This window comes from Rhinatrema bivittatum, chromosome 4, assembly GCF_901001135.1.
Source record: "Rhinatrema bivittatum chromosome 4, aRhiBiv1.1, whole genome shotgun sequence".
Classification (NCBI taxonomy): Eukaryota; Metazoa; Chordata; class Amphibia; order Gymnophiona; family Rhinatrematidae; genus Rhinatrema; species Rhinatrema bivittatum.
The window spans coordinates 293704939-293720585 of NC_042618.1; the positions used below are offsets into that span (position 1 = coordinate 293704939).

General features: G+C 41.2%; 1 protein-coding gene across 2 annotated transcripts in view; it reads right to left on the minus strand.

The window, feature by feature from the left end:
- Window positions 1–2553: 2553 nt before the first annotated feature.
- AVEN (apoptosis and caspase activation inhibitor) overlaps window positions 2554–15647 on the minus strand; it is a 63031-nt gene continuing 49937 nt past the window's right edge. For both annotated transcript variants that reach the window (XM_029600196.1, XM_029600195.1), the window contains exon 6: window positions 2554–6874. In XM_029600196.1, the coding sequence (XP_029456056.1) occupies window positions 6764–6874 (111 nt within the window). In that variant the 3' untranslated portion in view covers window positions 2554–6763. The remainder of the gene's footprint in view (window positions 6875–15647) is intronic.

Below are 15647 nucleotides of genomic sequence, written 5' to 3' on the forward strand. Positions count from 1 at the left end.
CAGGCCAGTTAACCTTACTGCAGTGGTGGGAAAATTAATGGAAAGACTGCTGAAGGATAATGAACTATGTAGAATCCAATGGGTTGCAGGGTCCAAGGCAACATGATTTCAATAGAGGAAGGTCATGCCATTGAATCTGATTTTTTTTTTTATTGGGTGACTAGCGAGAACAAGGGAGAAAACGTGATGTGGTTCACTTGGATTTCAGCCAGACTTTTGATATGATTCTACTTAGGGGGCTCATGAATAAAATGAGAAGCCTGGAAGTAGGTCCCAAAGTCTGGGACTGGATTAAAAATTGGCTGAATGGCAGTTGGTGGCACATGGCAAATGGGCTTTCTCTGAAGAAAGAAGTGTGATAATTGGAATTCCTCAAGGATGGGTTTTGAGATCGGTTTTGTTTAATGTAATTATTAGTGATATTGCAGACAGAGCAGATGGTAAAGTTTGCTTTCTGCAGATGACACTATAATCTGCAACAGGGTGGACACACCTGAAGTAGAGAAAATGAGAAATGATGTAAGAAAGCTCAACACGTGGTCTAAGGTTTGGCAGTCAGGATTCAGTGCCAAGAAGTGCAGCATCATGTGTTTTTAGTACAGCAATCCAAAGGTTCTGTACATGATGGGAGAATGGGGGGAAAGACAGATATGCACGGACCAGGAAAAAGACTTCAGTGTGATAGTGTGTGTGTGTGTGTGGGGGGGGGGGGGGGGGTGTAAAGCCAGAAGGGTCTGGGCTGCATAGAGAGCAGGAAAAAAGAGATGATAATGCCTCTGTACAGGTCATTGGTGAGGGCTCACCTGCAGTACTGTGCTTAGTTCTGGAGACTGTATCTAAAAAAAAATGACAGGATGGAAGCGGTCCAGAGAAAGCTAATCAAAATGATCTGGGGACTGCACCAGAAGACTTATGAGAGGAGATTGGAGGAGCTAAATATGTATGCCCTGGAAGAGAGGCGAGAGAGAGAAGATAGGTATTTGAAAGTCTGTATCATAACAGGAATTAATGCACAAAAATCAAACCTTTTCCAATGGAAAGAAAATTGTAAAATTAGGGGTCCTGATATGAAACTCTAGTCTACAGGGCAAACTCAGAAAGAATGTCAGAAAATATTTCTTCATAGAAAGGGCAGTGGATGTATGGAATGCCCTCCTGGAAAAGGTAGTAAAGACAAGAACAGTAGCAAAAGAAAAGCACATGAGATCAATACAGAGGATTACTAGTGACTACAGGGTATAAATGAAGAAATGAGATAACCTCCATTAAAGCCAAAATTTACATTTCTACATGGGGGTACCTGCACAGACCAGTGGTTACTACCCAGACTTGACTGGCCATTTTGGTCTTTATCTGCCATCAGTACAGGGCAATGGTGAGGCCTCACACCTGGAGTACTGTGTTCAGTTCTGGAGACCGTATCTCCAAAGGGACAGAGAGAGGATGGAGGCGGTCCAGAGAAGGGCGACCAAAAAGGTGGATGGTCTTCATAAAATGACCTATGAGGAGAGATCGAAGAAACTAAATATGTACACCCTGGAGGAGCAGGGGTGATATGATACATACTTTCAGATACTTAGGTTTTAATGATCCATGGTCAACAACAAATCTTTTCCGTTGGAAAAAAAAAAATCAGTAGAACTAGGGGTCACGATTTGAAACTCCAGGGAGGAAGACTCAGAACCAATGTCAAGAAGTATTTCTTCACGAAGAAGGTGGTGGATGCCTGGAATTCCCTTCCAGAGGAAGTGGTAAAGACTAAAAGTGTGAAGGATTTCAAAGGGGCATGGAATAAACATTGTGTATCCATAAAGGCTAGAGGATGGGAATGAAGAGAAGAGACATGGGGGTGGCTTGCTGGAATGGTGGCTACTACCTGGGGATTACTATCCTTACTCAATAAGCCTTCACACGGTTAATGCAACTCCAACATTGCTCTCTGCTTCAACGGCAAGAGGAAATGTGGAAAAGAGGATTTGCATTCAGACAACAATCAACAAGGACTGAACAACACAGTCTAGGTAGACAGATAAGTGTGGCGGTAGCTTGCTTATTGCAGCAATTACTACCCTAAATCAATTAAGCCTTATACTTCACTTTGAATGCATATACAGAGTTGCTCTCTGCTTCAACAGCAGGGGGAAATGTGTTAAAGAGGATTTACATTCAGACAAAATCCAACAAGGCATTGATCTGTGCAGTCTGGGTAAACAAACATCGGGGTAACTTGCTTGATGCGGCGGTTACTACCCTTAACCATTAAGCCTTACAATTCATCTTTGATGCAGCTCCAACATTGCTCTCTGCGGCGGCGGCAGCGCGGGGGGGGGGGGGGGGGGGGGGGAATTCGAGTCGGACAGTTGCCAACAAGGGCCCTGAACTTGGTAGTCGGTGAGACAGATAAGCATGGGAAATTAAGTGTAGGAGCTTGCTGGGCAGAGTGGATGGGCCATTTGGTCTTTTTCTGTCATCATTTCTATGTTTCTGTTACTGTGTTGCACCCTTGTACATTTTTCACATTCTGCTGTTTAAAAAAATACAAATCAAAATGCATTAAAGTAGGAGTTTGTTTCACATTTTAATGACAAAAGAATTTATAAAAATATCTGAAAAGTAATTAAGAATAAACAACCAAATTATAAAAAGTCTTGTTTGCATAAGTCACCTTGACTCAATTCTTAGTGGAAGACCTTTTGTAGTTGTAAAAACCATGAGCTGTTTAGGATAGGTGTCTACCAACTTTGCTCAGTGGAATGGTACAGTTTTTGCCCATTCTTCATGGTAACTCCAGCTCTTTCAATTTGGCTGGGGAGCATCTGTGGCATGCAGTCTTCAAATCTTGCCAGATATTCTCTTGGATTCAGGTCTAGGCTTTGACTGGACCACTCAAAGACATTCACTTTCTTCTTGTTGAGCCACTCCATTTGCTTTGCCTTCGTGCTTAGGATCATAGTCCTGCTGAAAAGTGAATCTTTACCTCACTCCCATGTCTATAGCAGACTAGAAAAGGCTTTGCTCTAGTATCTGCCTATACGTTACACCATCCATCTTTTCATCTGTCTGCACAAGCTCCTGGTCACCTGGTTTTCAGGAGGTGGGTTGGGGATGGGGTGGGTGGGTGGTGTTACCTTCAGAGGTATTCACTGTAAAATTGACATCACTAAAGAATTTTAGTCCTTATAAGCGATGAAAAGGAGTTGATTATGCAAACCTACCCTAATTCAAAGTCCCCCTTTACAGTGGTACCTATATATGAGTGTCAAACTGACTCTACAAAGAGGCACTCTGTCTCTCTCCCTTTCTTTCTCTCTCAAGATGCGTGCGAAAAGGCTATAGGCATATACGCACAATGAGTATTTTAAATGCTACGCATCTACTTTATAAAATGAGGTGTGTGTTTGCTCGCATTGTAAAATGTGCATTTATTGAGCACATGCACATTTCTTTTAAAATGTACCAGTTAGAAGAAAGGCCAGAGGCGGTACACTATCTATGATATATCTGAAAAATACTTTGTCATCGTGCATTACCTGTTTGGCAATTATTTCTTCCACTCAAGCTTTTGCTAGTCTGATTTTTTTTTTTGTCTCCTTAAGCTTCACCAGATAATTCTTCCTCTGTTTCTCTTAGTGTAAAGACTTTTACAAGACACTGCACCTGCTCATCAGGTCAGGGCAATAGTTATTTCCAGTGTATACCGGGCTGACCTCTTTTCATGAAATTTGTAAGGCAGCAACATGGAATTCAATGCACACTATTGAATACCATCACTGCCTAGAGGCTGACTTCTGTCAGGACAGTAAGTTTGATCAGTCAGTTCTCAAAAATCTTCATAAGTGATTAAACGCATCCTGCAATCACCTAAATGGCACATCATCTTGCGGAAGATGGATGAAATGGGAAATTAAGACAACCCTTAGCTTGGGAGTGCCCACATGTGGGACTGCTCAACATGCTTGTCCATAGAGAAAGCAATACTTATGACTGTTTTCTATGGAAAGCAGGATGAAAAGTCCCACATTCCCTCCCACTTCCCCACAGAGTTTAATCATCTTGTTATTCTGCATGCCATTAGCTTTGACACAGACTGAAGGAGTGTCCCTGGGGGCTGTTTGGTGCAGTGCCTAATGCAGGTATGCAAAGCCTTCTAATTTCCTAAACATTTAGCTCACTCTGTCCTTATAGACATCAGTCACATGGGCGACTGTTAATCCTGTTCACAGAGACCACCAGATCCAAATAAGCAACTTTGCTTTTACCCACCTCCTTCAGCACTGAAGGAACCTAGGGTTAGGTTTTATCCTTCCTAGGCACTAAATGTGTCTCATCAGCACTAAGGGTATCTGGGATATGGTTATATGAAAAATAAAATGATGAAGATGCAAATTAAAAGCATGAGCAGTATTTAAACAACTTCTATGCTTCTTGTGTGCTTGCAATAGACATTAAGGGAACGTGGTTGAGGTGGGAATGTAGGGACTAGCAAATCAACCTGAAACAAAGTGTTTGCAATTATAAACCAAACTGAAATACAAGTAATACATGATGGCCGCTGCAGTTTTCATAAGGATAACAATGAGACTGCACGGAGAAAAAACCTGCTATTGCTTTTCATATAGAACAATCTGTCTTCACCTTGACAAACTTGCATAGGTGAAGCTCATTTCAGCTGACCAGATGCCTTCCAGTACACACCACCATTTATGTGAAATCTGTTAGAAAGCAGCAGCATCAGAAATCCAACAATTCTATGCCAGTGGATTGTGGTAATATCCAATCACAATATCAACATTTGGATCCTATGCACATGCATGAAGTCTGGTTGAGAGCCAGAAGAAGCAGCCTTAAAGGCATCTCAATAAAAAGAAAGGATGAGATGATCTAACTTAAGCTTCGAGCTCAAGCTTCCCATTTAGTCCAACCCTGCTCTGCTAATTTTGGAGTACCTGCCAAATCATTCTTGAATGTGCCTTTGCCTGCTTATAACTTACAGAACCATTTGTAAATATTCTAGGACTGTGGTAATGTGTCCATTTGTCCTCTGTGCCAAACTCAGGACCCTGACCAGGATACTTGATAGTAAGCAAGCCTGAAACTGTTCAGACTTTTTCAGATACCCATGAATGTAAAATTGCTTAGTTATTACTGCTATGCTAGGTATTTAGACTGACATGTGTCTTTAAAGTGCAAGCTGGACAAGAGGTAGACATGGGATGTGCAATTCAAATAATTATTATAATCTACAACAAAACATGTAATATTCTGATCTTTTCACAAGAACTCGGCTCACATTTTATCTGATATTTAAATAATCCAGAGCACATATAAAACTATATTATTTACAGGTGGAGAGGGTGGCAAGGAAGCACAGATTAAGTAAAGCCTTGGGGATCACTACTGTCCCATATTTTATTTAATATTTATGTTTACCCTCTTTCATTACTGTTTCATAACCTTAATATGTGTTATTTCATGTGTGCAGACAATATCCAACTACTGGTTAAGAGCCATCAACAAACACATAATAATTTGAATTTGGCTCAAACTTCAATTGCAGATTGGTTTTGCTAGAATAAGCTTAGGCTTAATTCCCAGAAAACAGAAGTGATTGGGTTACTGATCTTTCAATTCAAGCTAGTTGCCATTCTCTTTCTGTGAAAGGTATTTGGTTTCAAATCTGTTCAAAAGTAGAGTTTAGGTGTGATATTAAACTCATCATTGAGTCTGGAAGGTCAAATTAATGCAATAGTTAAGGGAGAGTTATTGCATATCTGCAATGTTAGTCAGCTGTATCCTTATTTATCAATAACCAATCTAGTCACAGTGGAATATGCTTTCGTTTGGGCTATTTTTAGCTCTCTGTCTGTTTTTTATTCCTTGAGGCTTTTATTTAAGTTCCAAGTGGTACAAAATTCTGCTGCTCACCTTATCTCATGCTGTGGTTAATGGGTCTACATGGACTTTCTGTGCATTGCAGAACAAAATTCAATTTGATAGTTCTTACTTTTAAGATTCAGAGTAACTTATGGAGGCCACAATATTTGATTGTTTGGGTATCCTGCTATGTTCCTGCTAAGTTTCTTCAATCTGCTCATAACAACTTATTACAGATCCCACCCCTTGAGTGAAGTAAAACTGGGCAGCACTAAAAAAAAGTGCTCTCCTGTGCTACACACCTGTTCATTGAAATTCTCTTCCTAACTAAGCTGAAACCTTTATTCATGTTACTAAGTGCATTAAATGCATGTTGAAAGAAATGTTTGTAGAGTAAGTGAAATCATTGAGCACTGTCTGCACCGATGTCTAGAAGCAGTGATGCACCTATGCCTTGATTTCTAATTAGATGAAATGATGGTCAGTTACAAATATTAGCCCACTGCATATGCTACCACAGTACTGACTGCTTGGATGTGACTGCCAAAAAGTACTGTATGTAGAATGATGCTGGGACAAAGTAAGTATTTCCCCACTTACTTCATGGCTGCCTCTTGGGAATATGTCAACAGGGGAATAAATCAAGTAAGAGCTCTTCTGTACTAAGGGCTAAAAAATGCTTCCTTCTCTGGGTTCTGCCCACACAAACTAAATCCCTGTGTAAACATTTTTTAACTTATGGTAGATGTCTTTGGACTTCAGTTCCTAGGCTCCCCAAATAATGGTGAGGCTCACTGTATTCCAAGGCACTGCTCTGCTTTCATCTTTCTCCAGCTTCAGGCATCTCAGATTCCCAAGCCCGAAGCAATGAGAGAGCACTCCTAGAAGATCATACTGTCCAGCCAGTTCTCCAACTCCTCCTCGCTAACTTTTGAAGATGCAGTTTTCTGCTGCTCTGAGGGTCTAGTTTTGGATATAGTTGCTCCCACTTCAGGAATAGCTAGAGAAATTAAAAAAAATAAAAAAAACACATTGAAAATTGGAAATAAAAAAAGTGTTTGCTGCTTCTTCTCTAAATTTGATTAAAATTGAATTGCAGATAATTCTAGGCAGAAATGAGGTACTGAGTGAGAGTAGAAGCACAAGCTGAGCTACAAAAAAAAGCAACAAATACCTGCAGCAATGAACAAAACTGAAATACAGCTTAGTGCAGAAAACTCCAGTGCCACAAACCAGCAGATTGTTCTAAAGGTGCTGCATTGTCCTCACCCTGTATGCCTTAAACCAGACAGCTGTGCCAGGAAAACAATGGTTGTAGAAACCAGCCATAACATCTATCTACTATCTCATGTGAAAAAATTTACATTTGTAAAATCCAGCTAAAAGAACTTTTTTTTTAAACAAGTGAAAAAACCAACCCCTTGGATAAGTAACAGTAAACTAAATAACAGAAACCAGGGGGAAAAAAAGGCAAAATCTGGAAAGCCATGAGTGGGCGTACATGTGAGTGCGTTTGCCAGTTTGTGCCTATGGATACGATCATTTTATAACGTATGTATAAAGTTAACAAACAAATGTAACCATGACATACGTATATTATAAAACGGACTGAATGCACACAATTTTAAGTGAGCTCACACGTGCACAAAAATGCTGCTTCCATCATGTAAGTGTAGGCATTTTAAAAGGGGCATACGTCCCTGCCATTGCCAGTTTCAACAGTTCGTTCCCAGTTTGCAGAGACAAAAGATAGGACTTCCAAACTGCCCTAGTTTAATAACCTCCCTTTGGTCCTGTTAGTACCAACCCTTAAAACCCCACTGACCAGCCTAGATTTTTTTTTTAATTTTATTACTTACATGCCATTCATAGCAGTAGCAAAAGTTATGCGGCAGGGGCCCTCGGCCTGTGCCTCTGCGCGCAAGTATTTACACGCACATCTCTTGGTCTTCCCCCCAACACGCCCATGCCTCACCCAAGCCCCACTTCTTTACAAAAAGTTTTGACTTGTGCAAGCGTGTTCATGGGAGACTTATAAAATCCGCTCAGTGCGCACTGGCCCGACTTTTGTATGTATGTCCTGGGTTTGGCGCAAGCAGGGCTTTTAAAATTCACCTTTATGTATACTAATGAAAATATATTATGGTAAATAAAGTCCTATAGCTAGAGGCAGACATGGAAGAGGCTGATTTGGATGTAAATGGTGTCAAAGAGAAGTGGCACATGGAAAACCAAAAGTGGGATATTGTTATAGCACGCTTTAATCCAGGGGTCAGGAACCTTTTTGGCTGAGAGAGCCATAAACGCCACATATTTTAAAATGTAATTCCATGAGAGCCATACAATATGTTTAAAACTAAATATAAGTAAATGTGTGCATTTTATGTAAGATCACACTTTTAAAGTACAATAAGTCTCTGAAAATATTACACCAGGCCTTAAGACACCAATACATCTCCTATTAGGAAAACGGACCAAGTCAGGCTGCTATAGAGTCCTACACAGAAACTACACGCCAGCAGAAAACCTCACCTGAATCACGTGCTGTCCCTCACCTAACACAGAATAAAGAGACCAAAACGCATAACAAGAAGCATGCAGAAAAAAATGAATTGGAAACTGCAACAAGCCAGAGTCTCTGTATGCAGTGTAACAAAGGAAAAAAGAAACATCACCCATCCTTATAAAACAAATCAAGAAATATAAAATCATCAGCAGTAAAACTGTACTAACAAAAAGAACATATTTCGAAACAGCTAATGAGTGGAATATCCAATAATTAAAAACACATATAAAACATTTCCAGATACCAACAACATATTTCAAAATAGCAGACACAAAGACCCAGTAATGAAAAATAATAAGGATACAACAATTTTTTTGCTCTGCATACCTGGGAACGTTTGATATCCAGGTGTCCTGAGATTGTTCTGAATTAGCAGGAGGTGGGGTGGTTTGCTTGGAACTTTCTCCTCTCTCAGTCACATACCAGCGCTCTCTCCCACACTGGCTCTCAATGACACACCTATACACACATGCTCTCAGTACTCACATATACACATGTTTTTTCTCTCTCACTTATATAGGCTCTTAATTACACATTTACACACATGCTGTCTATCTTTTCACGCTTACACACACACACACAGGCTCTCAATCACATAAATACATGCTGTCTTTTTCTCTCACACACAGGCTCTCATTCACATGCTTACAAACATGTCCTCTCTTTCTCTCATTTACACACAGGCTCTCAATCACATACTCACATGCTCCCTCACCTAAATCAGCTCTCAATCACACACAGACACACATGATCTCTCTCTTACTTATACACACAGGCTCTTAATCATACATACACATGGATTTCTCTCACACACAAAGGATCTCAATCATACACACTTACTCTTTCACACAAACAGGTTTTCAATCACAAACTTACACATACAGGTTCCCAATGGTAAACTTACATTCATGCTCTCTCTCTCTCACAGGCAGGCTCTCAATCACAGACATACTCTCTTTCACATGTACAGGCTCTCAATCATTCACATACATGCAATCTCTCACTCTCTCACACACACACACACACACACACACACACACACACACACACACAGGCCCCCGCCCCCCCGCGGCCCGGAAGAGGAAGTGGAGAGTATCGGGTGCGTGCGCGGCAAGAAGAGGCCACGCTAGTGCGCTCGGCATCGGCGAGAAGAAAAGAAGACTGCAGCGCGGCTCGGAGGAAAATGAAGAGGTTCAACCGCGGCTGATGGGACTCCGCCTCCGCGAGGGCTGAAAATGAAGAGGTTAGTGTTGGGAGGAGGCTGCTGCTGCCGCGAGTTCCCGGGTTGGGGGTGGGGGAGAGAGAGAGTGAATGAGCGAGCAAGCTGTGTTTGCTCGCTCATTCACTCTCTCTCCCCCACCCCGGGAACTCGCGGCAGCAGCAGCCTCCTCCCAACGCTAACCTCTTCATTTTCAGCCCTCGCGGAGGCGGAGTCCCATCGGCCGCGGTTGAAGCTCTTCATTTTCCTCCGAGTCGCGCTGCAGTCTTCTTTTCTTCGGGCCGATGCCGAGCGCACTAGCACGGCCTCTTCTTGCCGCGCACGCACCCGATACTCTCCACTTCCTCTTCCGGGCCGCGGGGGGGGGGGGGGGGGGGCGGGAAGAAGAGAGCATGCCGGTGCCGCTGACTCCAGCTGTCCTGCCACGTTCCGCCCGGGCTGACAGCATTTTAAGCTCGGAGGAGGACCGGGGAGCAGCTGGGTCAGCGGGAAAGTGTGGCGACTGTCTGCGAGCCAGATGCAGCCCTCAAAAGAGCCATATCTGGCTCGCGAGCCATGGGCTCCCGACCCCTGCTTTAATCTATTGAGAAAGGACAGGGTAAGAAGAAAGAGTAAGAGTGATACTATGTATATAAAAAATATTTAAGCAACAAAACTACAGGGCTTACCAGGTAAGGAGGAGGAATGGTAGATGAAAAAAAGAAATGAACATCAATTTATATTGACTTTCATCACAATCTGAAGAAATGGATAGAGGATATTTACAAAATTGCTATGAAGGGGAGATTCTATTGTTAGGTGATGTCAATCTATCAGATTTTGACTGGGACAGATTATCTCCCTTTAAAGCCACTGCAGTGCCCCCAGGGCCTAAGCAACTGCACAGGTTGTATACCTCGGAAAGCTGGTCATGTGCACTCAGCAGGCTGCAAAAAGATGTGGCTAGGCCTAGAGCACATGGCTGATCAGTGACACTCAGCAGATTGTAAACATAAATGATGGGGCCCGTCATATCATCATGCTGTGAATTAAGCGGAAGTTTAACTTTTGATAAGCAAGTAAAATTTAATACAAACTTGACAACAGGAAAAAGCCATAAGGCCTAACTAATCTGCCTATCCACACCAACTTCTTAAGTAGGCAACTAAGATAAATATTTAGTAAGTAAATACCTAGAATGTGAGTTCTACTTCAACTCTACCACTGCCTTTCTGTGTAACTTTACTTATATCTTTGTGGTTTTTATGAACTGGTTAATAAAAGAAACACTATCAATTCTCGCCTCACCCCATGAAGTGGAGAGGATGAGGAGTAGCCAAGTGTTTAGAGCAGCAGGCTAAGAAGCAGAGAAATTGGCATTCAAATCCCACTGACGTTCCTTGTGACCTTGGGCAAGTCACTTCACCCTCCATTTCCTCAAGAACAAAATCAGATTAAAGCCGTCTGGGGATAGGGAAATACCTATCGTACTTGTAATGTAACTTGCCTTGAGCTATCAATAAAAAGGTGTGAGCTAAATGTGTATGTATGTAGATATATATATATATATATATATATCTATATATACTGTCATTCCAAAAGAAGATCACAACGGTTTACAGTATTATCATTCATAATCATGGTCAATGATTATATGCTTTGTGCCATCTTTCAAAGAGAAAATCACAACGGTTTACAGTATTAGCAATCATATTCATGGTCAATGATCATATTCTTTGTGTTATCGTTCACCCTTCTAATTCAACATTGCAGCGAATACAAATTTTAGTTCATACTTATGCATTTTCAAGGATGACATAGTGGTTCCTATCTAATTTATTTCCTATTAATTCATTCTAGGTTTACATAATAGTGAAAACAGATGCTAATCCTACTAGTAATACCTATCTGTCATTCATTATATATTGTTTGTTTGACTAGTGTTATCTTGGGTACAGCCAATGCAATTATCAGGTTTATAGAATTTTATGTTAAATCGTATGCCTTTCTAAAGAGCCATGTTTTTAGTTCACGCTTGAAGTTCCTTCTTTCTGTTATCCGACGTAATGGCTCTGAGTTCCACAGCTTGGGGCCTGCTATTTCAAACATTCGGTCTCTTATTTGCGTTAGGTGAGTGTTCTGAGTAGACGGTACCATTAGGAGACCTTTGTTTTGTGATCTCAGGTCTCTTTGTGGATCGATATTGTTGATGATAAAAATTAGGGCTAACACTTTGCTATGAATTCTGGATTGAAAAGGGAGCAGTGCAGGGCTATCAGCAAGGGGATAATGTGTTTGAATTTCCTTGTCCCTAGAAGGAATCTTGCTGATGCATTTTGAAGTAGCTGTAGTGGTTTTAGTAGACTTGCGGGGAGGCCTAGTAAAAGGGAGTTGCAATAGTCTAAGTTTGAAAATACAAGTGTTTGTAAGACAGTGCAGAAGTCTTGTATTGTTAACAGGGGTTTTACTCTATGTAAAATTCTCAGTTTGGCATATCCTGATTTGATTAATTTGCTTATATGCTTTTTCATAGTGAAGTTCTCGTCCATTTGAATTCCTAGGTCTTGTACCTCATTTGATGGTGTAATATTGGTAATTTCTAGGTTCAGTGTTGGCGGATTGAGTATAAAGTTGTCTCTCCTTAGTCATATAAATTTGTTGGGTTTTTTTTTATGTTTAGCGTTAGTTTCAGTTGGGAGAGTTTTTGTCATATGGCCCTCATGTATGTTGACAGAGTTGCCACAGTTTTTTCGAATGTTTTGTTGAAAGGGATGTAGAATTGTATATCGTCAGCATATAGGAAGAATTTGATTCCCAGATTTACTAGTAGAGCGCATATAGGCAGGAGATAGATGCTGTGGCTGAGAATGCTGAAGCTTGGGGGATGCCTGTATCGATCGGAAAGGTGTCTGAGATTTGATTATCTAGTCTGACCTGGAATGTCCTGTCTTTTAAGGAAGAGAACCATTTGTAGACATTTCCGCCTATGCCAATATCATTTAGCTGGTGGCATAGCAGGTTGTGGTCTACTGTGTCGAATACTGCTTTTAAATCTATTAGAACCAGTATATATGATTCATTGTTGTCAAAGCCTTGTAGCATGGGTCAGTTAAAGAGAAGAGTAGGGTTTCTGTTGAGCGGTTTTTTCTGAATCCGAATTGGTTTGGGTATAGTATTTTGTTGTCTTCAAAGTGGTTTTCTAATTGTGATAAGGCTGCTTTTTCTAGGACTTTTTCGATGAAAGGCAGGTTTGATATTGGGTTGGTAACTGTCCTAGTCATTGATTCTGCCAGTTTTGTTTTTTAGAATTGGTTTAATCATAGCTTGCTTTGCCCTGTTAGGGACCAGTTCTTCTGCTAGTGAATGGTTTATTATGGTTGTGACTATTGGGGTTATTATGCTGTTTACTTTTTTCAGGGGACTTGCTGGGATAAGGTCCAGTGGGCGGGTCGCAGGTTTCATTTTAGTGATTATTTGATTTACTTTAAGTTTCGATACTGTGTCCCCTTTCACTTGGATGGATATTACACACACACACACACACACACACACACACACACACTGACTTGCCAAAATATTTGATGCCCTAAAAAGTCAGCAGATTTGTTTGGATTACAAATGAAACATACAGATTGTTCCAGATAGTATTTTTTATTGCAAACCAGTATGCACATAAAGAAATTTTCAAAGTCACAATTCATTATTTCTCTGCATTTTTTTGTAAAATAAAATTTAAAAATGAAAAATGTTGCTTGCATAAGTATTCAACCCCTTCAGACTAATACTTGGTAGAACCACCTTTTGTTGCAATAACAGCTTTAATTCTGTTGGGATAAGTTTTTACCAGCTTTACACATTGTTTGGTAGTGATTTTTGCCCATTCTTTCTGGCAGATTTGCTCCAGGTTGTTCAGGTTGGTTGGATGATGCTTATGGACTGCAATTTTCAAATAGTGCCACAGATTCTCGATTGGATTGAGATTTAGCCATTGTAAAACAAATAAACAATCACCTTTTGTTGTTCAACCACTCCTGTGTTGCTCTGGCCTTGAGCTTGGGATCATTGTCCTGCTGAAAGGTGAACTTTCTCCCAAATTTTAGTTTTTTAGCAGACTGAAGTAGTTTGTCTTGCAGTATTCTCCCTATATGTTGCAACATCCATCCACCTAATTTTAACAAGATGCCCCGGCGTGCTTTTTATAAAATCCGAGAGCCGCATGCACATGCGTGCCAGATTTTATAATCCGCCAAGTATGTGCGGATGGCGCGCGCAAAGAGGGCGGTGAATTTATGCAAACTCCGTGCAGCGACACATTTGGGCCTTCCTCAGTTCCCTCCCAGTCCGCTTCAATTAAGGAGAGGACTGGGAGGGAAGTTCCCTACCCCTGCCTAACCTTCCTTTCCCTTCCCATCTCCTCCCCACCAGGCCTTAATTTTTTTATTTTATTACTTGCTGCTCCTCGGGAGCAGAAGTTACATGCGCCGGCCATCTGCCGGCATGTACTTCCCTGGAACAGTGGCTAATGGCTGCTGTCCCGCCCAGAACACGCCCCCCAGCCCCCCCCAGTCTGCCCCTTTGAAGAGGACCGGCACTTGTGCACATACCGGGGTTTATGCTCGTGACTGGGCCCCTTTGAAAATTCGCCCGGCGCACGCAAGGCTCGGCCACGCGCATAAACCCTGGGATTTACACGCACAGACCTTTTAAAATCCAGGTGATAGCGTTTTGAATTTTGGCCAAAGTGTTCTATTTTTGTCTCATCTGACCACAAAATCTTATCCCACATTTTAGCTGGTTCTCTCTGATGCTGTCTGGCAAACACCAGATCGGCTTTGAAGTGTTTTTTTCTTCAGTAATAACTTCTTTCTAGCCACCCTCCCATGCAGGCCAGTTGTATGCAGAGCTCTTGATATGGCTGACTGGTGCACCTCCAACTCCAGTCTCAGCCACTGAACTCTGTAGCTCCTTCAAAGTGACTGTTGGCCTCTCTATGGCTTCCCTCTCAAATCTCCTCCTTGCTCTGATGCTGAGATTTGAGGGACAGCCTTGTCTAGGAAGCGTCTGGGTGGTATGTTGCAGCTTTTCTTTCCTCACAATTGATCCAACAGTGCTCAGTGGGATATCCAAACACTTGGATATTATTTTGTAGCCTTTTCCTATTTTGTGCATATCCATAATTTTATCTTTAATTTGCTTAGAATGCTCTTTGGTCTTCATTTTCACAACTTTCCTTGAGATTCACAGTCTGACCATTGGTAGATGAATTAGGGGGTCTTTTATCCAGAAAAGCTGACTTTTTTATTTATTTTTTTACTGATTCGCAGGTAGAGGCCAATTGTAAGCCAATTGTTAGGGCAATAACTTTCATCTGTATAAACTTGGAGCTTCCACAGCACAGGGGCCGAATCCTTATGCAAGTAGCACTTTTCAGTTTTTTATTTTATTTTACAAAAAACAGAGAGAAATAATGAACTCCAACTTTGAAAATTTACTTTACGAGCATACTGGTTTGCAATAAACATACTGGCTGGAAAAACCTGTGTGACATTTGTAATCCACACAAATTTTCAGATTTTTTAGGGGTTGAGTGTGTGAGTGTGTGTATAGATTGATTAAAACTTATAAACAGGGTATGCTTCAGAACTGTGCTGCCAGGCTAGTCAGCCAAGGGGGTAGCAACATAATATCCACATCATTCCCATGTTACAGAATCATTAAAGCATGTTTCTTAGACTGGAAACAAAAATTACTGAAGGAGTGAAATGAGAATGGGAACAGAGAAACAAATATGGAAAGAGATTGTTGTGTGTGTAGGAGGGACTGAGAAAGGCACTGGGTAATAGTAAGTGTGGAAGGAGCAAAAGAAAATATAGATGGGTGGGTAAAGAAAGAGAGAAGCTATGAGAGAAGCAGTGAGGCAGAACAGGGAGATGAAAGAAAGGAAGTAAAAGAAAAAGAAACACCCTTGAAGTTAAATGGATAGAAAAAGAAAAAAGCAGAACCAGAATG